General features: G+C 39.3%; 1 protein-coding gene across 1 annotated transcript; it reads right to left on the bottom strand.

The window, feature by feature from the left end:
- Nucleotides 1–1139: 1139 nt before the first annotated feature.
- Nucleotides 1140–25108, bottom strand: PCF11 (PCF11 cleavage and polyadenylation factor subunit). The gene is made up of 16 exons (XM_026680502.2): nt 24325–25108; nt 19315–19440; nt 17818–18006; nt 17365–17574; nt 14755–15821; nt 14406–14595; nt 13869–14313; nt 11976–13699; nt 10719–10821; nt 8737–8856; nt 7940–8048; nt 6380–6563; nt 4279–4434; nt 3140–3232; nt 2745–2780; nt 1140–2173 (listed from the first exon to the last, which is right to left on the bottom strand). Exons 1-16 carry the CDS (start codon nt 24559–24561, stop codon nt 1958–1960), a joined length of 5205 nt encoding a protein of 1734 aa, XP_026536287.2. The 5' UTR covers nt 24562–25108; the 3' UTR covers nt 1140–1957.
- Between the last annotated feature and the right edge of the window lie 1485 nt (nt 25109–26593).

Raw genomic sequence — 26593 nt, 5'->3', positions numbered from 1 at the left:
ATCAGGGGCCAGTTCCGCGGAGGGTTTTCCGTGGACCAGAGGGGTCGTGGTTTCATGTGCTGCCTGCATCCCACTGATGAGACTTTGCATGTTTGCGTGGCCCGGTTACTAGCATGTCACGGGCCCGGTGCCAGTCCACAGATCACAGGTTGGGGACCCCTGCTTTAGAAAACCAGATATGCTTGGCCTAAAGAAGAAAAGGATTAGGGGCGACATGCTAGCTGTCAGGGTTCCGACGATTGCCCTAATTAAATCATGAGCCTCGAAACAAGCTTCGAAAGAATTTCAAAAGATTTATTAGGAGCAACATGTCCAGCACTAACCCATATGAAACCAACTCTGAGACATGTAATTTACTATCACCTGTGATGCTGTTTTCTCCCACCCTCCCGTGTGTGTCATATATCAGATTATCCAATGAAACACATTCACAGGCTGGGTGTCATCAATCACATTCTCCAATGAAAGATTTTCGGAGGCAGAAGATCCGGTAGCCTAGGCTACAGTCTCCACAAGATAAGTATGGAATGTGTTTCTGGACTTCATCTGCCCCACTGCTCTGTCAGGCCTTTCCCCACTTTCTAATGTCAACTCGGAAACAGCATAGGAATGATTTACGAGTTGACATCCACTCCTTGAGGGGCTGTCCCAGAGAAGGGTCAACTTATTCTCCATAGCACCCAAGGGCAGGTCAAGAAGCAATGGGTGGAAGCTCCTCAGAGGGAGATCCAATCTGGAAATAAGGAGGAATTTCCTGACAGGTGAGAACAATTAATCTGTGGAACAGAGTGCCTCCTGGAGTTGTGGGTGCTCCATTGCTGGAGAAAGAATTGGGCAGCCATTTGTCTGGGATGGAATAAGGTCTCCTGAATTAAACCTTAATCCCTTAAATAGAAATGATCCTTGGCTCCATCGGTTGAGAAAGCTAGTTTTATTTAGCGGTTTAAGTTGTGGCAGGTGAGGTCATTTGTGAGGTCCCTTCCAGTCCAGATTCTATGAATAACATTCAACCAACCAACCCATGCACCCCCATCCAATTCACTTTAACTTCAAGGCCCCAGTTGTAATTTGTATGCTAGGTAGCAAGTTGGATGTCTCCAAACCCACCCATGAAATAAAGACTCCAAACAGGTATATATGCTTCATTCTAATTTATTACACGAAATAAATATTAACATTTCTTGGTAATCTCTTCTACTATTTAGATCCAATAAACCCAAACAAAAAAAGTTTAACCATGTTGCAAACGAGCAATTTTACATTTGTTCCTCTAAAAAGAAAAAAGGAAGGACTAAGCTTTCTGTGTACTGAGTAGTTGAAATTATGGGAATCTAGCTCTGATGTGAAGTGTGGGTAAGTATCCAAAGGGAACTATGTTATATTTGTTACGGAAACCTACTTTTCTTTTTAAATGCCTAATGTGAATGCTTAAGAAAAGCAATTCAAGGTTCGCAAAAGAACTTTCTTCAGACAGTAATTTTCTCCTTATCAAATTTTACAGCAAAAGAATCTTGTTTATGTCTGCAGGAATCCTAGTCAAGCACAAACCTTGTGTAGGAGCGTGAGTCCTGTTGCCTTTAAAACACCCCCAAGGTTAAGTGTGGTGGTGTTCTTTCATTGGATGGTGTGCATAAACATTACACTCCGTAGATAGCAAAAATATCTTTTATTTATAATTTACATTTCCACAAATGAAAAAAAATTGTACATTTTTTCTTACATATACAGTCTTATTCCTGTTAAATTTGTACGCCATCTACATAACTTCCACACGATAGACACCTGACACGGTGCAGGCAATAAGAAATTCAAATACAAAAATGTATTTATTAACCAAGTCAGTAGCTGGGGCCCTGCCCCAGGCAAACATTTTATTCATATAAAAATTATTTGCATTCAAGAGTCAGTAGGACACAAATAAGCATTTCTCTGTAACTTAAAAAAAGAAACCCACAGTTTAAACCGATTCAACCTTTAGAGGCTCTGTTTTAATTTCAGCAGATTCAGGTATATCCCCATCCGTGCAATCCGCAGCTTTTTCTTCTGGTTCTTCTTTGACTTTGGGGCTGTTACAGGAGTCCTGTCCTTCTTGTTTGACAATATTCAACATAATATTTAGTGGGTTCTCCACAGGAGTCTTGCTTGGAGATGGGGTGGAATCAAATGATGAAGCCTGAAAGTCAAAAATAACATCATATTTCGCATGGACCTTGAAGAATTTTTTTTCTTTTTCTTTAATGTGATATAAAAAATAAGCAAAACAGTGCTTTCACAATCTGGGTGGACTCTTTCATTATCTGTTCATGAGCAGAGTAAAATATTTTTGTTCTGTTAGAATACTAGGGATTTCTTGTAGAAAAGGGGCCAGAGCCAACACTGGTTCACAAGATGGCAAGGGTTTAAAAGCCTAAAATAAAATTCATTTCTTAAATCTTTGTGATTTTTAAGAATGATTCTACAAACCATCTTCAACAGCTGGGGCTCACAGTCTCTGTACTTAGGATTTTCACAATAGAACGTGCCTGTTCTCAACCAGCTGTCTTTATGGTTAATTCAGCACATGTAAACTCCAGATATTAAACAGTATTCTTCAGTGTCAATCAGCCCTAGATTATATAATCATCAACAGCAAGAAATATTCAGTCTGACCTAAGAAGATATTGCTATCTCTTACTACTACAGTCAAATAAGCTCAAGTAAAATCAGTGATCTCAATATATAAGCCTACAGAAGATGTTGTTTACCTTTTGATAATCTTCGTAGCACGATGGATGGTAGATCTACAAAAAGAAAGCAGGCCGATCTTAGTTTATAAATATACAGAAGGGCACACAAAGTATATTGCAAAACAATTTTTCTTTCTCCAAGGGGCATCTTTCTCTCTGAACTCTTTCTATAAAAATAGGAAGTTGTAGCTGTTATTCTTTCCTTTGCTGATATTTCACTCTATTTGATTCAATCTTCTTTGGACCTGTGGTAAATCTCACCGAAGTAAGTGGATGGAAGTCAGCATGGGCATGATTAGAAGGGAATATTTTCAAGGATACCAATTCTTAAAATTGATAGAAATAACAATAGCGTATCAAGCCAAAATAGACATTTTTAAGCAGACTGCGTACACAAAGAGATGCAATGTTACCTTTTCCTCTACACGAATTGCATTTTTTAAGTGCCATTCCTCCTCTTCCTCATCCCAATATTGCTCGAACTGCTCCTGGCAGATTTCACAGCTCTGAAAGCAATTAAATATAGTTATACTTACAAAGTGTCATTTATATTTTCAGATGAGTAGCAAAACAATTTCATTTTCCACCTAAGATTAGCCGGCCCATGACAAATGCAGAAATTTTGTAGGCTGGCATTACTACTACTGTAACTAAACAACCCCATACCTGTTGAATCATTATTTCAAAGATATTTCCTTACGTAACTCATATAGCCCATACCTTTTTTGACCTTTACCACACCTCCTCCCACACTTTGTACCCCTTCCTAGCCCAGAATAGGACAATCTGCCACAGCCAACTTGCTACAGGCCTTACTCAAGCAACTTGCAACCTTCTCTGTTGCCAATGCTCCCTGCTAGCTTCCCAGAAGCAAAGACTTTGCTTGTGGGAAGCTGTCAGCAATCAATATAAAGGACAATTGCAACTGACTGTGTCTGGGAGTGTTTGAAATGACAATAAGCACTACAGCTGACTGTGGCAGTGCTGAAGCAGCAGCAGAAACACAGTGGTGCCAAATGGCTACAACTTCCCCAAATTTTGTTCCCCCAGGAGTAATGCATCTTGGCATTCTGTAAATTAACCTATCTGAGGTATGTTGGTTCAGAAATGGATGCTTAATGCATCATTTCGCTCAACCGAAGGTTACAAACAGACACCGGAGTTTTAATGTATAGATAATATATATCATTTGGGAAACCATTTTAAAATCCATTGTCATCTCCAAATGCTGGTCATGACTCTAAATTACTGCTACCACAAAGTTTTAGAATGTGAAGTCCAAAGACAAGCAGTGAATGAAATTTTTTAAAGAAGAAATTTTGGGGAAAAATTCAGTACATTTTCTTATTGTAAATATTGTAAACATCTACGTATGTGATTTTTCATTGTGGGCCTTTTTAAAAATCGTACAAATGTCAAACCCACATGGATCTATTTTTATATATTCTAAGTGCTAGTAAAATGTTAAGTGTCAAATTAAGGATTGCAGTACAATTACGCCAACTTAAAAACTTCAATTACGTGAAGCCAGTTTTAACCGAGCAATGCCTACCTCATCCACTCCAGCTGGGCCCGCAGGGACACTCTGAAACTCCTTCTCCTTAGCAGCTTCTTGAGTTTTTAATACAACTTCTTCATGTACTTTTTCAAAGAACTGGCTCTTTGCACGCTCCTCTAAATCGGCTATTTCTTCAAACTCTATCCAATCCTAAAGAAGAATGTTGAAAAATGTTTAACTCGTTTTCCAAATTTTTAAATGGTAGCATGACTTTATTTCTCTGTTGAAAACATCTTTGTCTTTTGTTCCCAGTGACCAACAGCACTTTATGATCCTATTTCGGCAACAGGATCAAATCTGTGCAGTCTTTTTATCCTGGAAAAAACAGACCTCTTGACATGCTGCTCTTCAATCCATCCAAATTCTCCAGCAATATAGGAAACATGGGCTTGATTCAGTGAGCCAAGTGGAACACATTACACCCAGTGATGTATAGGTAATCCTTGTTTACTGACTGCTCGCTCTTCAGTAACCAAAGTTATATAGACACCAAAAAATAGTTTTGACTGGTCCTCAAAACTGTGCAGTCATGTGGTCATTGTGTAAAAATGCGAAAGACCAGTTGAATACAAGGAATATAAATCTTCCATTCTCCCTCATTCAGTCAGAACTGAAGAAGCTTCTAGGATGAGAAGCAAAATGTCTTCAAGGAAAAACAAAATCCAGTCTCCTTTTGAAAAACCACCTTTGGGACTTGTTTTTTATCCTTCCCTGAATCTTCTGAAAAGGGGCAAGAGGCAAGTTGCTACCTGCCAGAAAGCTCTACTACGAAATATCTGTAAGCAAACGTAAGACCGTGGTCCATGTGGGACACAGCACCTAGGAAAATGCTTAAATCAGGCATGCAGGGGGAAAAAATGCTTTGACTCCCTAATGCCAGTAAAACCTCAGCTTTCAACTTCTCAGTTTAGAATTTAACTGCTGCAACTGCATATTCTTTTCTTCTAAACACAGTGGCAAAGCTATATGGCATTATTTTCAGAGGCAGAGGCTGTGACCACATCACCAGCAGAGAGCACTTGTATGGCAGTGATTACAAAAGAGAACACACTGTAAACCAATCAGAGGACAAAGTATGTTAAGCCCAGGAGCTGGATTACTATCCAAATACCTACTAAACAATAGCAGCAAATGATTTTAAGTGATTTAAGGAAGCATTAAACTGTCATAGATGTAATGCTACTGAAAGCCAGCACCAAATATTCTCACTCCCGAGAATGCATAGCAGTTAGAATACTTAATTTAAGACAAATTTGATGAATTACACAATTTACCCTAATGTTTCCTCTTGGTTTTCAAAGTTATAGCCATGCTATCTATTGGAGAAAACCTGGCAAAACCTTGCATCGTTTTAAAAAGTATGCATTATTAGAAATATTCCATCTTCAAACAAAGGAATTACAAAGAGTTGTTTTGTAAAGCGAGATGGGCAACATATAAATTAAAGAAATAAACAAACATCACATCTCCTTGGAAAACAGCAAACTAAAAATTTGTCAGATTTAACATGCCTTGTGAATTAAACAAGGACAATTATCCACATTTATCAACTTATCAATGGGGGAAAGTCTATCTCATATTCATAACTTTTTGTTGCTGCCTAAAAGTAATTTTAACTTTTTGCATGTAGTTCTTGACCTACAACAGTTCACTGACCATTCGAAGTTACAGCACTGAAAAAAGTGAGCTGTTTTTCACACTTACGACCATTGCAGCCTCCCCAGTGTCACATGTGTAAAATTTGAACACTTGACAACTGACTCATATTAATGATGGTTGCAGTATCCCGGGGTCATGTGATCATCTTTTGTGACCTTCTAAAGCAAAGCCAACGGGGAAGCTGAGGACTACCTGTATTATAATCCCCCTTTCTTCCTTCCTTCCTTCCTTCCTCCCCTTGTCCCGGTTTGTGTTAACTGATGAAATTGTCTATGATCCCCAATTATTGTCTTACTCTGTAAGAGGGCTAGAAGTTTCCTTGTATTATACTGATTTTGATGATACCGTTATGACCTCAGTCCTTTGGAAAAGATGAACCAAGAACACGGAATAAATATTCTCTATGCCGAGCAATAGGGAATAAACAGTCACTTACTGTTAAGCTGTAGTACCATCTTCTGTGAGTGATTTTCCTGCTAACATCCTTTTCTGTACGGTTCTGGCGATAGTGCCAATCCAGATGGTCTGCATACACATCTGTCTGGGAAGTTGTAAACCTCATTCCGCAAGAGTAACACTGAATGCCAGTGTAAAGCCTGTTTATAACACTGTCGTAACGTCTGAAAACAAGAGAGAAACGGCAAGTTAGAAAACTTAGCGTAGCGGATGTTCCATTATAGATATTCTATTATAGAAATATCTAGCAATATTAGGTGTATTTTTGCAATTTATAACATGATATACATACAGGTTGTATGTCAAATTAAGATCTGATATTATGACATTACATACTGTTGCTGTAATTATTTGATTGTTTGGCATGTACATCTTTACATCTTTACATTTTAAGTTTTATTGTCTTTGTTCTTTGGTTAAACTAAACCATGAGTGTATTTTATTATGTAATTGTATCAATCCTGAAGAGAGTTGGAAGCAACTTTGTTACTTATTTATTTCGCTATTTTGCTGTTTGTTTTTGCTGTTACTTTTTAAGCTTTAAACTTTCCCTGTTGTTCCACTCTTTTGTTATACTTTTTTTTATTTTAGCCTTTTATTTTTGGAAATTTAATTATATTCTTTTTAAAGAAATAGTTAGAAAGCATCTGATTTGTAGCCACTACCCAAAATGGAAAATTGCAAAGTCCATATTATTTTATAGCATGGAAATACAGGCCAATTTTATTTTCAAGGTAGAAGATGGTTAAACTACAGAAAGATTATAGTCTGCTAAGTGTGCCTGCATAAGGGATTGGCACAATTTTAACTGAAAACATATAAGAGATGCCAATGAATTGTGCAAATCAGACTTTCAATCTTCTGCAGATCAATCAAAAATATATGAAAAGTAATTTTATTGCATGTTTACTGATGTAAAGAAAATTCAAAAGCTTTAATTATGGTATGTATTGGCCAAATATGCAGTGATGAACACACGAAGAATGGCATATGGTAGAAATAAACCATATATCACACTAAATGGAGGATTAATGTACTAAACAGAGGTTAAAAACTTATGTATGATATCTGCTTTGAAGATAAATGTATAAGAAGTGCTTGTTAAGAGTTGGGTTATTTGGGAATTTCAATTTATGTATATTTTTTCATGTGAATATTTATTTGTAATTTTCCCAAAACAGAACAGCTAGATAAATTTCTGTATCTTAGTTCATGTATGAAAGATATTAAAAGGAATCAGTGGCAAGAACATAAACTTTCTCTGCATTTATCACTTTTTTGAGTTCAAACTAATTATATAAAGACACCATGTTAAAGAAATCCACTGCAAACCTTGGGACCTCTTAATCTAGAATGATTAATGCTTAATTAAACAAATATTGTAGTAGTTAAAGTAAATATTGAATTTATACACAGCTACCACAATTTTTTATTCTTAGGAGCCAGGCACCTGATTTTTTTTTTTAATTTTACAATAAATTACTTATTTAAACTACACAAATGGATATAATCCCCTCTTCGCCCCATTAAATGCACATACTGTTTTAGTTCTTCTATCACAAAATTAGTTAGGTCTGGAATATCCTCATTCTGATCTTGATCATCCTCTTCTTCCTCTGGAGGTGGTTGAGTTGAAACTTCACTGACTTCTAAATAAATGAGATGTATTTTTAAATACTGGGATATAACCTTTGCTTCCTCAATTGTAACATTGTTAAAAAATTAACTTTATTTGTAAGATCAACATTGATCTTAGGTACAGTGTTCAGGGGTAGTGATTGTGATCAATTTCTTTCAATACATCTAATTTTTATCTCCTGCTTTAATTTTCTTTATACACACGTAAAAACATATATCAGTTGGAAACACAGTACACACGTTTGTGCATTTAGACATATACACACAATTTCCAACTGATATGCTTAAAAACCAAGTTCTTACACATGATAGATCCACTTTCAACTGGTCAATTTCTGCCCGGAGAAAAGAAAACGAAGTTATTTCTAATGCCTCATATTGAATGGTGGCCATAAACATTAATTACTTGGTACAATAGGTTCAGAAGAGTAAGATTGATAGTACCTAAATTAGATGATTGATAGACAGACAGACAGACAAAAAAGATGATAGACAGAAAGACAGACAAACAGAAGATAGACAGACAGAAAAGATAGAGACACAGGCAGAAAAACAGAAGATAGAGATGATAGATACAATAGATAGCTAGATGATAGATCAATAGATCAATAAATCGATATAGACAGACCAGACCAGACCAGACAGGATATTCATTAGGATACAAAGGATGTTCTATACTAATGAGAAAAGGATACTTACGTGATGAAGATGAATCCGGCTGTAAAGATTTAAGGATTCCTGTAGAGAGTAGTTTTGAAAATAGCTCATTTACATCAAGCTGTCCAAGGTGATTATCAGGGTAGGAAAGTGGGATGTTCCCTAGAAATGAGTGAAAATGTGAACATTTATAAGACATTGCTCTCAAAACCCAATTTAGAATTCAAGTATCTGAAGTAGTTGTCAAACATTAAACAAATCATTAATTATCCCTTTCTCCATCTTTAATTTTGGCTCCTCTCAAAAGAACTTGAGGACTGTTTTAGCCACCTTCCCATTTCAATTATTCAATGACCTTGCGTATATAAATGCAGAAGCGGCATTTGAGAATCTATCTAACAAACCTTACAGAAGGCTGTGTAAAGAAATGCTGGACTAGTTTCATGTGCTCAAAAATGCTTAGGACTTATTCTTCCCAAAAGGAGGTCATCGGTAGATGTGGTTTCCTTCTTTTAAATTTGAAACTTGAAAAACTACAATGGTATTACATAACACAATTCTAGAAATTAAAACTGAAAAAGTCACAATGGACACAATAAAAAGCTTCACAGTCAGGGGTAATAATTATGTCTATTATTATCAAAATAGACATATAAAACATGATTATATCCCTGGTGAAGTTTTTATACGTCTACTGTGATTTTTATAAATATATATTTATATTTTTAAATATATAGTTTAAAATGTAGTTTCCTGAATACCAATTTTTACTCAAATTAAATTCCTCTTCTGATGTTCCGGAAACCTTAGTTTTTAAATAAATCTCCACTATAATAGATTTAATCAGTTCATACCTGATAATAATAACACAAATGTATATTTTAGTTTATTATCTTTATAAACAAGTGTGATTCTGATCAGACAATAAAAATCGCTGAAAACTATTTTAAAATGTAAAGTTTGTCTACTAAAATCAAATGTATTAGTTATATTCAAGATATGGGAGAAATAAGCTATAATTTTACAAATCATTTTATGGCAGGTATTAATTTGTTTAAAAAGGCTTGGTTCTGCTTGGTAAACAGGTTCTACAAAATTCAAATCAGATCCTATGCAGCTATTTTTAATACCTCGTTTCATTCTGCCAGCTCTTATACTCAACTTTTGCAGTCCAATGAAACTTTGAACAGTAATAACCAGCAGTCAAAGGATTCATTACCTTTTCATTTCATATGCCACAACTTATAATCATTGTCTATTTATTCCTGCTTTCTTCAAGCTTCAGAATCAAGTTAAAATTCCTTTCACTATCACAGATCACACTTCACTTAGCCAATGAAATGACCTGCAAGTATGAATCTAGATTACACTAGTTTTACTGATGGAATTTTGCAGGCATGGAAATTAACCAATGCAAAGAAACAGCTTCGGAATACAAATTTATTTTTGTGCTGAAATTATTTCAGACACTGTGACAGTGTCAGAAATAAATATTGAAGATTCAGAAAGTTTCATGGCATCGATCAACTTCAATGACAATTTGTGATTCACTTAATTATATACTATGTTAAGATTTTATAGATGTTAAGTATTTCTTAATCCAGGGCCAGTTTGGTGAAGTGATTAAGGCTTAAGGCTAGAAACCAGTAAATCGTGAGTTCTAGTCCCAGTTTGGCCACGTCTGTAAACAGAACATACATACCAATTTTACTTTAGTGACCTTATGATACCAAACCGAATAAAATTAAAATTTCAGACACTTGTACCAAGCCTTACTGCTGAACACATCTTTCAGGTTTAAAATAGACCAGGGGTATCAAACTGGGGCCCGCAGGCTGGATGCGTCACACACACGCCCACCCCAGCTCTGCCAAGGGGAAAAACGTCATGAAACATCACATGACAGCAATGTGACACCACAACTTTGACACCCGTGATATAGACAAAATATCCCCACGTTAAGTTTAGAATAAAGCAATATTTCAGTAAAACAACCCACTCCCTCAAAATAAGTAAATGCTAACCTGGCTGATTTTGAACAAAACCTCCAGGGTTTTGTGCATGGACTGGCAATAGTGGCTGCCCTTGATTGAAAGGCTGGCCAGAAGATACTGGCAGGACAGGTACCTGTGAAAAGACATAACCCTGATCAAAAGGCCTTTTTTGTTCCCTCTTAAGGACAAAAATAAATGAATCTTTATTTCAGTCATGTACTTTAGATGGGAAGAAATGAAAGTCAAGAAATGAAATTAGCAACATTAGCAATAGCACTTATTGCCTCATAGTGCTTTACAGCAGAGGTCTCCAACCTTCCCAGCTTTGCAAACTGGCAGTGGGGTGGGAAGGTTCTGTGCAAGTGGCGAGTACATGCACACCACACAAGCCCATTTGTGCATACCCACTGCTTCTACGGACCGGTTCTGAACAGGCCACGACCAAATAGTGGCTGCAGTCCGGGGGTTGGGGATGCCTGCTTTAAAGCACTCTCTGAACAGTTTACAATGTCAGCATATTGCCCCCAACCATTGTTATAAATATAAAATCAAATGTTAAACATCAGTCTTAAAATCCTTTTATACCACCCACGTAAGCTAACCACCAACATGGAAATTTTGGTTTGGTTTTTCCAAAGGAAGACTGATGACCATTATTTTCTTCATCCGATGTCATTATTTATAATATTCACTTAGTCAATGAAATGACCTGCAGGTATGAATCTAGGGGAATTACACTAGTTTTACTGGTGTAATTTTGCAGGCATGGAAATTAACCAATGCAAAGAAACAGCTTTGGAATACAAATTTATTTTTGTGCTTGAAATTATTTCAGACATTGTGACAGTGTCAGAAATAAATATTGAAGATTCAGAACTTTTCATGGCATCGATCAACTTCAATGACTATTTGTGATTCACTTAAATTATACTATGTTAAGATTTTGTAGATGTTAAGTATTTCTTAATCCAGGGCCAGTTTGGTGTCGTGATTAAGGCTTAAGGCTAGAAACCAGGAAATCGTGAGTTCTAGTCCCAGTTTGGCCACAAAGCTGGCTGGGTGACTCTGGGCTGGTCACTCCCCCTCAGCCCCAGGAAGGAGGCAATGGTAAGCCCAAAATCTTGTCAAGAAAACTGCAGGGATTTGTCCAGGCAGTTGCTAGTCAAAGGCATATGCGCGCGCACACACACAAATCAATCTTAATAAAAAATAATTTGCTGCAACTGAAGATACAAACAGACGAGGTTTCTGAAGAACAGTACAACAGAAATACTGTAAGACTCTTACCTGCTGTGGTGGCTGAACATTTCCAACTGTCATATTATTAAAATTTCTGAACTGAGGGCCCTGAAGATTCTTGTCGTCATAAAAAGGTCCTGGGGCCCTGTTCATTGCATTGGGAAAGTGCTGTGCCCCAGAAACAGGTGGGGCATTGAAGTTTGGTCCTTGGGGGTTATCAAACATTTGGTCAGGTCTCTGGAACTGCAGTCCTTGTGATGCCCCATTATAAGGTGGCTGGTTGGGAGCTTCGTTGTAAGGGGCAGTTTGTCCATATGGTGCCGTCTCTAATCTTGAGCCAGGATGGTTAGCTACGTTTTCAATTCTTGGGCCCTGATGACCAAGGAGGAGGTCGTATCGCGTTGCCGGGTGTTGGGGATCGTCAAACCGCTGAAGTATTGTGTCAAACCGAGGTTGGACCTGCTGACCAGGTGGGCCATCGAATCGAGGTGGTGTTTGAGCAGGCCCAATTTCAAACCTTGAACCAGGCTGTACATGCAATCCATCCAGTCTTTGTAAAATTGATGGCTGGCCAGGCTGACCATCAAATCTTGACGGACAGCCATCAAACCTTGTCTGGTTAATAGGTCCTTCAAATCTAAGTCCACCTCCAGTCTGAACTGAAGGTGCCTCAAACCTGGGAGAAATTCCCAGCTGTCCATGTGGCCCCAGAGGTGGATTGTGAGGCCCCTCAAACCTAGAGCCAAGGGGCTGACCGTGGGGCCCTACGGGCTGCCCATGAGGGCCCTCAAATCTCAGACCACTCGCAGGCTGTCCGTGTGGACCAATGGGCTGTCCGTGTGGCGTATCAAATGGCATATTACTTCCTGGTTGCCCGAGGGACCCCACCGGTTGCATGAGCGGGGCTTCTAATCTTAGACCAGATCCTTGTTGGCCATGAGGTCCTACAGGCTGTCCATGTGGCCCCTCAAATCTCAATCCATTTCCTGGTGGACCATGAGGTCCCACTGGCCGGTCATGAGGTCCTTCAAATCTTATGGCATTTGAAGGTTGGCCATGAGGCCCTTCAAACCTCAACCCACCTGAAGGCTGACCATCAAATCTTATATTATTTGATGGCTGATCATGCATACCTTCAAACCTCATTCCAGCAGAAGGCTGGCCATGAGGCCCCTCGAACCTAATACCAGGCGTTGCAAGGCCGTGAGGTCCCTCAAACCTCATTCCTCCTGAAGGTTGACCATGGGCCCCTTCAAATCTCATTCCACCCACAGATTGGCCCAAAGGCCCCTCAAATCGTAAACCTCCCCCTGGCTGTCCTATCGGACCCTCAAACCGTATAGCACTTCCTGTACTAACTTGCCCCGAGGGCCCATCAAACCTTAAGGGACCACCCGCAAGCTGTGCTGGTGGCCCATCAAACATGTGAGAACCTTTTCCTCCAGACTGTCCTTGGGGCCCATCAAACGGAGAAGCCGGCTGACCTAGAGATCCTTCAAACCTTAAATTAGTCTGTGCTTGTGGCCCTTCAATCCGAGGAGCTGCATTAGCTGGCCCTTCAAAATGGACTGCTTGTCCGTCTCCACTTGCCCTTATGCCAGGATGTCGAGGAGAACCTTCAAAATGAGCTCTGTCCTCAATCAAAGAACTAAACCTTTGGTTCCCATCGGAGGCCCCAAATCGTGATCCTGGAAGGTCAGTGAACGGTTTCTCTGTCTCTTCGTATCTTGCTCGCTTGAAAATGTCATTGATCCTCTGCTCTTCCCGAAGACCTTTAAGAAAAATAGACTAAAATTACAAATTTTATTCACCAAACCCATGACGTAAAGGTCCCGCATACCGCCATGAAAAAAAATAAAATCAAAAATTTCTGTTATGTAGCTCAATCACGTACAGAAACACGTATGGATTTTGCTTCGCTAATATAAACATTTTTTATACCTTTCGAAGCACTTGGCTCATCGTGTCTTCTCCTCACATCATGTGGAGAATTATCCGAGTATGGTCTGCTGCCACTAACAGGAGAATGTCGTCTTGATCTTTCGCCAAACTGAGCACTGCACTTGGTTTTTGTTTGATCACAGTCCATTGCAGAAAATAATCCATCAGGTAAATGATAGTCTAATATTTCTTCGGGATCCATCATATTGAGTCTTGGAAACGAATGTTGAACTTGCGTTCGTTTTAGCTTAGCTTTGTGTTCATGGTATATTAAATCCGATTCAGATAATAAGGGCTTCTTTTTGGAAATCCCCTTTTCACCTGGGGTATTATCCCACTCGCATCGATGCTTTCCTTCCTGATACTGGAAAAGTTGGCGAATCTTATGACACAGAACCAGGAACTCATCCTGTGTTATTTCGCCAGATGTGAGACGTTCGCTTGCCTGTGAGTCGAAAGAAGAAGAAAAAAAGTTAATCCTCAATGCTTTTTTTTTTTTTTTTAAAGTAAATCAGCAAGAACAAATTTACATATTACCTTCTTAAGGATCTCTCTCTTGTTTGCCAGGGTCAGTTCTTTGGGTATCTGCAAATTAGCATCTACACTTAATCGATGTTGCTGTTTCGGGGTGCGAGGTGAAGGAGCTCCTTTATTACTTGCCCAAGTATCCCTGTGCCTCTGATGAGGGGATTTTCCAAGTCCTTGGTGCTCTTCAGTAAGTTGAGGGCTGAAAGCAATAGAAATGACATGTTATTTTATATAACGTCTCCATCCACAGCGACTGAAAATTACCTTACTTTGTTTTGTAAAGACAATTTGTTTCAGCAGTAATTTTAGATTTGCACCTAAGTGATAAACAATTGCGGCTCATAAAACATTAACCTACTTTTTATTTTCCTCCCAGCCAGATTTCCACCTTTTGCTTGACTTGGAACCTTGCCAATTCTCCACATTTTCTTTGGGTTCTGAATTTGACTTGGAAGAATGTTGATTCATTCCTTCTTGGGGTCGGTCTTCGTGGATTTTCTTCGGCCTCCTAGAATCTCTCACTTCCTGTTTGATATTCCTCTTGTTCGAGCTTCTGTCATCCCGTGCTCCTGACCCAAAATCCTCTAGATGAGACTGTTTGGGCCCAGACTGTCGTGGTTTCCCGATCTTAGATCCAGTTGGAGAGAGGCTCCTAAGCCTTCTTTTAGGAGACCTTCTTTCTCTTCGTTTTGGAGAATGTGCAGATGGTGATCGAGATCTAGGGGAACGTGACCGTTTCCTAGTACTTGACCTTCCTGGCTTTCCACTCTGTTTCTCTGACTCTTCTGTATTGGGATCTTGCTTTTGTACAATGCCGTTAATCACTTTATTTCTACCACCAACTGATCTATGTTCCTCTTTGTCTTTCCTCTCCATGCATCTTCTTTTTTCTTTGATGTCATCATCTTTGCCATCTGGTTTCTCTAGAGTATGTTTTTTCAATCTGGGGTCTCTCTTGTTGATTTCAGCCACCCGGGGATTCTCACATTCTTGGTTCCTGGCTTCTTTAGGGTGAAGCAGCTTATTTTGCAAAGGAGAGGGCGATTTCAACTTTGCATCCATTTGATCAAACTCTTTCTTCGGCAGTTTCTCATTCTGTTTTAATTTTTCTGGCTTTGTGGCATTTTGCTTTTCACTCTGTGGAGTTTTGCTAGTCTTCGGGTCAGGCTGACTAACTGCATTCATCAGGAAGTCCTTCCTATGAGTCTGATCTTTCAAATGAGATGAATGCTGACTTGTTCTATTGAGACGAGGATCTCTATTGGCTGTTTTGGCATCATGGAGTGGAGACAAACAGTTTTTCTCCGGTGGCAGACAAACTGGATGGGGTGCTTTAACTGGCATGTGAGGTGGCTGCGGCACATGTTGTTTTAAAGGTGCTTGGCCCAGATTAGATCCACTTTGCTGAACACTGAGGGAAACAGCCTGAAATAAGGAGGTAGGGGGAAAATATTTTAGACACAAGCACTACTTTATTTCTCATAGCTGTTCAACAATATACATGTTTTTGCTTAATGAACTACACAATTATCAACACTTCTAAGTTATGATAGTGCTGAAGAAGAAATTTTATGATTGATTCTTTCATTTATGACTGTTGCAGTATCCCCATCGCCACACGGATCAAAATTTAGATCTTTCGCAAGTGGCAGGTGTCTACAGCCATCAGAGTGATCTGTAGTCACAACAAGATCCCCATTTGCACATTTCACTGCTGGCTTCTGATAAAAGCAGAGTCAATGGAGAAGGTAGCAGTAAAATTTGCAAGTTGTAGTCACGTTATGTCTCACTTAATGACCACACTGCTTAGCAATGGAATTGACTGTCCCAAGTCTGTTCATTAAGTGAGGAGTATGTGTAAAACAATTTGGGTTGCATAAAGAAATTACTTCCATGTTATCAACCAATCCCAGTATTATAATGTAAATGCCACAATAAACATGTTTTGGGTCAATTTTCTTTTCATACCTGTCAGTATATTAAAATGTATTAAAATATTTTCAATATCTAGTTGTGGCAAATGACTTAAGTACATATTATAGCTAGTATTTCAGTAATGATAATAAAAAGATCACACATCTGAAACCAGAACAGTGGTACCTTGGTACTCAACTGCTTTTGAAACTTATCAAATTTGGAACGCAACGCATTTTGATGCAAAAAAATTGTCCTGGTATACACCATTTGTTTGGTATTCAATGTACAAGCTACAATTGTCATTGTCGGCTACCTTGTGACGCACTACATGATTCCTTATGGGAAAAAAATCTGTTTGGTACTCATCACACCTACCAGAACCAATTAACAATGAGTATTGAAGTACCACTGTATCAATATCATGACACTTCCTTCAAATTATAAGGTCTCCTTTAGGTTAAATGTAGCATATGATATAATATGAAAATTATTCAAAATCTCAAACCTAAGACCCATCAGCAGCACAGTATAAATCATGTTAATAGTTTTTTTTTTATTTAGGAAGAAAAATATACCAAGATTCTGCCTTGTGTGTTTCTTTTCTAATACAATTTACATTCCTCATAGTCAGCCTCTGTCATGTTAAACTTGCAGTTCAAATCTACTATTCCATTGACAAGGTGAACAGCAATGATCCCATCTAAAGCACTGGGCTTCACTGATTGTGGAAGATGCTAAAGTGCAATTTACATATGCAGTGTGATATGTACAAGAACACATTGCTTTCCCAATAAGCAGACATTTTATCTATGAGTTATACATTCTGATCTTTGTCCACCGTAACATGTTGGAAAGACATAGTTATCTGCAGTATAGCAATGATTGATCAATAGGAAAAAAATACATTTTACTGGACGTTCTTGTAGTTTAAAGAAAAAGAATAGGTTGCAAGGACCAGGAGGCTTAACTGTCTTTATGAGGAACCAAAAAATAAGATAATTTTAAAAATCCATTCCTGAAACATCAGAGCCGCCATAGTCATCTTACTCACCAGCTGTGCTTTTGTCTGTTCTAATTCAAGTTCTAATTTCTTCTGTTGAAGTTCTAACAACTGTTTTTGTTTTGCCAGCAGCTGTTGCCTTATCAGCTGCTCTTGCGTTAAGTTCTTTTGTATTTCAGGAACAATTGGAGTAGAGGACACAGCAGAACAGGACACAGGAAGAGAACAGACTGTAGAGCTAGGTGCAGCAGGTTCCTCAGGCTACCGAGAAAATGGTAAAATACATGATTCTTACTTAGGAAGAAGGAAAATAACCGGCCATTATTCATAGTTTTGTAATTTTGTTTATTTATACAAATAAATCAGAATGTGTATTGGGCATATCATACAATATAAAAAGGGGCACTGTGATAGTTCTTTGCCTTAACTGTTAAATATCAGTTTATGGTGTGCAAAAGTCAAGCCACAGTTAAAAACACTTTAACATTAGTTTCAGCAACTTACCGATTTACTTAAAAACTTAGGATTCACGTGGATGCTAGAAGTATTCACATTAGGGGGTAACGGCTTAACAGGCCAAGCAGGGTCAACTGAATTCACCCGAACATCGAGAGCATAGAGAATCTTCAGAGGGAAAATTTCATCCCACGTGGAACGCAATTTAAATAAACTTTTCCTAGTATTTTCATCCACCTAAGAACAATAGAACAATTCTATGGCTTGTTAAGTCCACATAACATGTTATCCATCTTTCTAAAATTCAAGATCACGTAAGTTTTCTAGGGTTATACCCTATTCGTGTACGCAAGTTCCAGTGAAGTGGAGAATTCAAGTGGGCACAACTGAAACAAGTACTGCGCTCTGTTGATGCACTAATCTGCAGACAGTACAACAAAGATTTGAGCAGTCAGGTGTCTCTTTCATCTTCCACATATGACTTAGAGTGGTATAGCAGTTATATCTTATTTTATTACTAGAATGTATCCACTACCAACTGGAACTAGACATATTTCATGAGCTAATTCTCAACATTAATGGATAAAATCTTATTTTTATTATTAATGTATATTCCAGCAATAAAAACCAAACACATGCACATTCATCAATTCCTTAGGGTTTTTTCCGGATGTTGAATTCCCATTATCCAGAGACAACATGTCCACTGCTGAGTTGCATGAAGGACATTGTTGTTCAATGCATTTGAAGGGCACCAGGTTGAAGAGGCTGCACTACTCCACTTAAGGCAAATCTTTTTTTGTATGTCAATATGCAAAAAAATCCCAACTCTGAAAAGCTCAATCAAAAAGTGAAATCTTTTCCATTGCCTAAATCTTTATACAGTCACACAGAAATGTGATTGGTGTTTATTCTGAAAGTTGGCAAGGCAAAATTTAACTGATTTTACGATTAAACTGATTTAATGTTTGAGCAACTCAATAATTTTAGTCTCTTTCAACCAAACCGCACTGAAATGGAAAAAGTTATTTCAATTTCCTTTAACATTCACAGCAATGCACATTTGTAAAGGAAAATTCTGCCTTTGGTAGTTATCTTTACAATTTATCAAGCAAACTAATGCTAAAAATACTATCCATGATAAATTGTTACAAATGCAAAATTGAAATGGCTGGAGATTGGAGAGAAAAGGTGATCAAAGTAAGGCTTTATAGATCCTGGTAAGCAGGTTCAAAATAAGTAAAACCCTAAATTATTGTATAATTAACACAAACAAGAGGATGCATACACTTGGTTACTCATTCTTCTGTAAAACTAAAAACACACATAAAAATCTAATGAGCTGCATTTTACTGTCCCTTCTACTGAGTGACTCACGGAAAGCATAACACATCATGATTGCATTTAGTTGTTCTCTAATGCAAATTTTCTTAGAGGATACATCCTTTATGTTCATAAAACTGCAAAAAAAAACCCAAGACAATGTGCCATGTCTTTATTTATACAACAGCAATTTTAAAGCTTTAGAGAAACATTTATATATACCTTTTCAAACACATTAACAAATGTTGAAACTAGGTTTTTAGTAAACGCAGCAAGATATTCTCGTCCAACATTCTTGACAATGGAGTCCATTAGGTACATAACAGGAAGTTTCTCATTAGAAGGAGCCTGGAGTAATAAGAAGAAAACTGAGACATTTAGTTGTAACAAAAAAATATCTTTTTAAATGAAGGAATTACCAACCCCACATCACCATACCTCTGGTAGGTAACAAATCTGAACAAAAAAAATAGAATTTACTAATTTTAGAACTAGCGATTAAAAGAATCAATAGATACCAGTGCAGCTATTATTTGGTAGGTTGGGTTTTCTTTTAAGGGGATTGTGAGTTGCAGAAAGTACTGGCCCATGATGCAAAATTAACTACTGGGGTCTTTATGAGCCACCTCACATTCTATTGGATTATACTTTTGAGGGAACACACAGTAGTTTCTGTTGGGATCTCTATAAAATGGGACATGGATCAATTAACTAGATCTCGTAAAATGAAGGGGAGAATTCTCAGTGGACAGAAAGTTGAATACCAGTGTTGTTAGGTGAGCCATGCTTCACTTGCTGTCATCCAAAAGCAAGTAATACCAACTCTACAGTTGAAGAATTGGCAATCACACTCAAAATTATATGCAAGCTGGAACCGAAAAAATATAAATCCACAATGGAGTTATGTTGTCGAACAGACACACTTATAAATAACTGGAACCAAAGACTGGCACAGAAGACAATCTTCAATGTCTGGTCACTCCTCAATGGCCAGGGAGTCAAGATGGATTTTTTTCCCCTCTGTATATAAGGCACGCCCGGAGTTCAGGTAGTACGAACTGTTGTCGAAAATGAATGTCCAAAGAAAGTGGAAGCCTTCCAGTTTCTGTTCAAAATGAGTGTTAATGTCTCAAAGGGCCACAAATGTCCAAAAAGCATCAGCATGTATAAACTTGTTGAGGGTAATTGTTTCTCACACACATTACAAGAATAGTTTAATTCCCATTTAACACCCATCGATTTTCAAAATTTGCAGGCAGTTTAAGCAGCTAACAGTGTCTGCATTTATTGCCAAAATTCCACTGCTCAAATATATTTGGCTATCCTTGGAGAAAGGGCCTTTTTCTTGTAACTAGTGTCTTTCCCTTTAACACAGTTCAAATTGTGAAGATATTTATAGAAGATGCAAACACAAAGGCATTTTTCAAATCTTGAAAAATGTAAACCACATCTTTTCTTCACTTTAAAATGTGTAGGGTTCCCCCCACCTCAAAACAAGTTATTCAAACCCTTACATCAAACATTTGTTTGAAATCTGCTCAAGAGGGAAGGAGATCAGCAACTCTTTAACCACACACACATACATGGCTTTTATGGACAGCATTTATGGAACAGTTAAATGTAGAGAAAGGAATGCCCAAATGGGTACGGCATGAATATCAGTACTGGCCAATTATCAATTCCCTAATAGTTGGACTTGAAAATAATTTACCAGGTGCAATCTGCAAACTGTTAAGATTGAATTTGGATTTTGTTACAACAGGGCTTGCAAAGTATTAAGCCTCTTGAACATTTCAGTACTCTGCTCTTAAACCCCATCTGCAAATTGTGAAGAATAGCTGTCAAAAATATAGCTAGCCTTTGAAATCTTATTCCCAAAAAAGTATGTGTGTACTTCCCTTTTAAGCTATAAAAATATTTCAAGGATTAGATAGAAAAGGTCCTGTTTTATTCACAAAGCTGTGAAAACTATGTGTGAAATTATGAAACAGGGAGGCAAATTTGTCTTAGAATCAGTTTTTAGATATTGGAAAGCAATCCCAGCTTTAAATGAGTGGAATGCCTCGTTCTGAGAGCCAGGATTTACAATTGCAATAGTTAATTCATGAACAGAAATGCATTGTGAAATACTGGAGAACCACCCAAGCTGAGGCAAACCCCAAGTCAGATTTTCAAGAAGTCGTGGAAGGTGAGAAAGATAACTCAAAATCACCAAGAAAGTGGAGATAAAATTTTAAAAAGCTTATTTCTAGAAAAACCATGTCCAGAGTTCTCAACAGAATGCTTGGTGCACTCCTTCAAACATCAAATGAACTGGGTGTTGAATATATGTGGATCTGTGTTTTTCTTATTTCCCTAAAAATTGAACTTTCCTCAGACTTTTTTTTCCTGTAAACCACACCACAGAAAAGTTAGCACTTTTAATAACAGATTCTGCACTACATCCGGTAAATAAAAAGACAAATACATATTTTATATATTTTATTTACAGTTTTAATACCACACACATTTCAAAATCATTTATTAAAAAGGTAGGCAAACCACTCTGCATTACACTAAATAGAAATTGTCTCCAGACAATATTTTCTTTCAAAAGTGGTTTTCAGAGAACTCAAATCTCGTTTCATCCTGGTCACTAAAGACAGCTATGCAAATCCAATTAGAAATACAGGTTTTAGGTATTTTTAAATACACTCAAGGGGATATCTATGTAACCATCCCCATTACCCCAAAAGCCAAATAACAGAACTGGAATTTCTGTGTTATGAACTTCTGGAGAGATCAAAACATTAAAAATAGAGAATATTTCTAGAGAACTGAAACTAACCAATCTGCACTGTAAACAATTGCCCTTTATCCTGCATTTCCATACTATTATAACTTAATATCCCAGATTAAATTAGCAAAATAAAAACCCAACATACTGGCAGAAGCTGAGGAAAAATGGGTGAGGAAGAAGAAACAGGAGAAATGTTCAATTGTAATGGAGATATGCTACCCTTCTGCTACTTAAATGACCAAACTACTGCAGGAAAAAAAAAAAAGATAACTGCACCATAAGGATAACTTTTATCAGAAAATTTCTGAGTCGATATGAACCCTAGACTTTCTTTTTGCATCATATGCTTCTCGGGCGCCATGTTGGGATTAAACAGGCTGCTGTGGTTCCTGCAGGCAGGGCTGAACATTTCTTTCCATGCCTTAATGAACCTGCTGCTCTAACAAGGAATGGATCATGCATACACATGTAGACACACACCATTAGCCTGTCATGCATTTGTTACTAAAAACATTCCAGCAGCATAAATATCCTCCTTCACCTATAGAAATTTATTCTACAGAAAATAATGAAATTCCACTCCTCTTAACCAAACTCCCTTTTTGGATCTTACTTATTAAGGCTAGTTGTCCCTGAGATGATTTTATCCTTTTAAAAATATTTAACCAAGCTAATTAGCCATATGTAAGGTAGGAGACTTAAAACTGCATGTTTGGAGCACAGTAACTGCTGCATAGACTCAGCCAGGCGGCCATGTTGTATATCCAATTTATGCAGGCTTAAAAATCCCTCAGAAAATTCAGGGAAGGAAAAACCAGTTCCTTTCCTGAACTGGGCAGATTTACCTCTTCCTTGGAATTATTTCATCGAAAGGAATAATTCCATGATCATTCCTTAATCTAATCATAAGTGAGTTTTTTCCCCTACCAACTATGGCCTAGTCTCATTTTCGACTTTAGCTTTGCTCGTGCTACCATTCTCCATTCCCTTTTTTAATCTGAAAATTATCTCCCACTACATTGTTCTGTCCATTTTTAATAGAATAACTTTTTTTAAAAAAAAAAATCATTGCCTTTACCTCCCTTTTATCTAAATTGTATTCCAGAAAGTTATCTGAAAGCAAGCAGTTAGGACAGGTTTATCTGTCCGCGACAGAGCTGCATGTGCTGCACTGCCATGCGTGAGGGTGGATGGCAGCTCGATTTTCTTTCCCCAGCTGTTCCCAGAGCATCTGGAATGTCTTTCAAATTGCCTGCATGCCCCCCTCTTAGGCTTGACCATCTACAGTGCTCCTGATTACACTCGACCCCCCCTCCCTTCCACCCATGTCTGTCTGAAAAATGTGTCTTCTATATGACTTGGGCTTCACTCTTTCTCAATTAACTTGACCCACTTTGATGTAGCATTTCTTTCTCAGACATGTCTGGGAAAATGTGTGCCTCCCCCATGTGACACTCCTAACAAAACTATCAATTTCCCCTTTCACCTCCATAGGACTTCCTCTTTTCTATCCCTCCTCTGCTTAATAGCAATAACCCTTAGACTTATATACCACTTCAAAGTGCTTTTTAGCCCTCTCTAAGCTGTTTGGTCAGCCAATATTGCCCCCAACAATCTGGATCCTCATTTTACCCACCCTCGGGAGGATGGAAGGCCGAGTCAATCTTAACTAGGGTCCTCTCCTTCCAAACTATAGTCCTCTGACTTACAACCACAACATTTCCATTGCTAAGCGAGACATCGGTCAAGTGAATTTCTGCCCCCATTTCACCATCTTTCTTGCCGCAGCAGTTGCCAAGCGAATCACTGTTGGTAAATTGGTAACCTGGTTAAGTCAAACTTGGCTTTTTCCCCACTGAGAGGAGGTCGCAAATCACGTGATTCTGGTCGTAAGGATGAACCACTTGCCCAGCGTCCCAAATGATGGCGGCATGACCGCATGGGGATGTTGCAATGGCCGTAAAAGTGTGGAGAAAAGGGTCATAAGTCACTTTCCCCCCCTCAGTGCTGTTGTCAGCTTGAAGAGTCAATAAACAAAGTGTTGTAAGTCGAGGACTACCTGTCTAACTCTTTTTGGGGGCGGGGGTACCTATAATGGGCTCTATCCTAAGGCCTCAATCCTGACCTCTTGCCTGTCCCTTACCCATATGAGACCCCCCCCCTCCAGCCTGCTATATTCTTTCCCCTTTTTGAGGTGTGACCTTTTCTCTGAATCCCGCTCACGCACACACAATCACATAGGCGGGGGGCCTCTGTCCGTCCCCCCCCACTAATCCTATGACTCAAAAACAAACACGCGGGGTTGGAGGAAGAGAGAAAAAAAAGGGGGGGGGAAGAAGAGAAGGAGAAAGACCTGCTGCCCTAGAGATGGGAAGGGAGGAGACGGGGTGGGAAGGGGGGGGGGGGAGGTTTTAAATAGAGAGAGCGTATTCGGCGTAGAGTATTATAAAAACCTTGGCGATTTGCGCCTCGATCAGCGAGACGATGTCCTTGGCGAAGGGCACGTTCTCCTCGGCCAGGATGGTCAGCATGTTGATGTGCGGCTTGCTGTTGAACGTCAGGTCATCCAGCGACGACTGGTAGTCGCGGCAGGCGTCTTCGCTGTTGCCGCCACCGGTGGTGGTGCTGCCGCCGCCGCCGCCACCGATGGCGGCCCCTTCCGACGCCGTCGCGGCGCCGCCGCCCGACATTCTTTCTACACTCACACACACACACACACACACAACCGCCTTAGGCCTAAACGGCCGCGGGATTCCCCCCACCCCAGCTGAGGAAGGCAGGCCAGGAAAGCCTTTTTTTTTTTTTCCCTTCGCCGATGTGGTGGTGGTGGTAGTGACCGCTGCTGCTGCTGCTGATCCCACACGGCTATCTTCTAGCTCATCCTCCGCTTCGAGACGTTTCTGTTTTTTTTCCCCCAATCCTCCTCAGATCGTCGTCGTCGTCCACAGCCTCCTCCTTCGCCTCAGCCGCCGTTTGGCTCGATCAACCGCCTCTCTGTTGTTGTTTTTTCCGCCCTCAGAAACGCACGCACAAAATGGCGGCGGCGGCGGCGACGACGACGACTCCTGCGGCTCGCGAACGCCTTCTGTCCTCCGGCTTCAACCGCTGCGTCATCTGAAATGGTTCCGAAAAAAAAGGAGGGAAAGGGGCGGGGCGCTTGGGGAGAGCGCCTTTTGTTCGCTGGCCGCGTCGCCATTGGCTCCGCGAGGGAGGGGAGGCCAACCTCCGCCGCGCTCTGATAGGGCCGCCCCGACGTTCCTTTTTCCCCGCGTCCCAACTTCCCATTGGGGGAGGGGAGCTGGGGTGGGGGTGGGGGGAAACGATCTCCTCGGAGCTTTTATTGAACGGCGCCGCTCCTCGCGGCGATTGGCGGGGCTTGCCTTATAGAGCCCGCCTTTCTTTATTTCTTCAGCTTTGGGTTGGCTCTTCCCGAATATAACCCGGACTCCTTGTTGTCGCGTGACGTGAGCGGAAGGGGGGGGAAGGAGTGGCGGTTGCCTCCCTCTTCTCCCCCCCCCTTCCCTTCTCAACGTCTTTAAAGCGTTCAAGACTGTCCGCGAGACTTGGTTTTCTATTGGCCCCATTCGTTGGCTCAACTGTTGCTATGGGAATACGGGCCTTTTGAGGCCTTCCTAAAAGTCACACGGCCGGTCAGGCGGCCTTTCATACATTCTTTTTTCACGCTATCGATAGCCGCGGGGTAGTAAAACTGCCAATAATACCGATACTAATCCGTCATGCCCTGCTGTAATACAAAAGGCTGGCATCTGTTGAGACTTGGCTGGTGCAGCTTGCAAAAAAAAATATGCACATGTAATAAAGAAATCCCTCAGATTAGGGCTCTTCTCCACTAGAAAGCAACTGGGGAGTTCTTTTACAAGAAAATGTGTTGCCCACCGGCAGGTTTCCATTTCTATACTGCAAACAGGCCTAAAATAGGTTTTCCAGAACTCCTGATCAGTCAGTCTTTCAGCTCCTTGCTGACAGCTTAATTGGAAGAAACAGTAATTATCTCATGCCACTGATTTATGGCATGGATGCCCTGCTCTAAGCATACTAACATAACTAACTGTCTGAGAAATCCTTTCAAAATACAGGGAAAAAAACTGCTTTTTTCTCCCGGGAATATCTTTTCTCCCCATTCTCTGTGGCATCTATATAATGAAACCTTTAGGATTATTTGCTGCTGGATACCTATTTAAAATGAAGTCAAAACAAGCTCTAATAACCTTCCAGAAGCCCAGGAAATGTGTATGGATCATCATTTAGCTGAGGTCTAAATTTATTTTATTTATTTTTTTTTTTATTTGATTTGCTTTGTTTACAAGATAATAAGTATAATGTATACATAGTTGTGAAGCCCACAGGGAAATTGTGTATGTGATCATCATTTAGCTGAGGTCTAAATGAGATGAATCAGCCCCAGGGTTTAAATTGGAATTTTATTTATTAAATTTCTATGCCACTCATCTCGCTGTTGGAGCAACTCTGCTTAAAAATGATTTAAAAAGAAAAAGAGAAAGTTAAAATTTAAGAATTAAATAGTGCAAAGCAAAAGGGTAGATGGCACAATTCTTTTGCTGTTGTTTTGATTTTCTAACTTGCAAAGTTTTTCAGAAGGCAACTGGACTTTGTTTTTCCTTGAAGGCATTTTGCTTCTCATCCAAGAAGCTTCTTTGGTTCTTCAGTCAGAACTGAAAAAGCGAAATATTTTCAAGGCAA

Source organism: Notechis scutatus, chromosome 5 (assembly GCF_049901735.1).
Source record: "Notechis scutatus isolate UNSWTSFEM ecotype Mainland chromosome 5, rNotScu1.2, whole genome shotgun sequence".
NCBI classification, from domain to species: Eukaryota; Metazoa; Chordata; class Lepidosauria; order Squamata; family Elapidae; genus Notechis; species Notechis scutatus.
The sequence above is the reverse complement of the archived record's forward strand: the minus strand, read 5'-3'. Positions and strand labels throughout refer to the sequence as shown.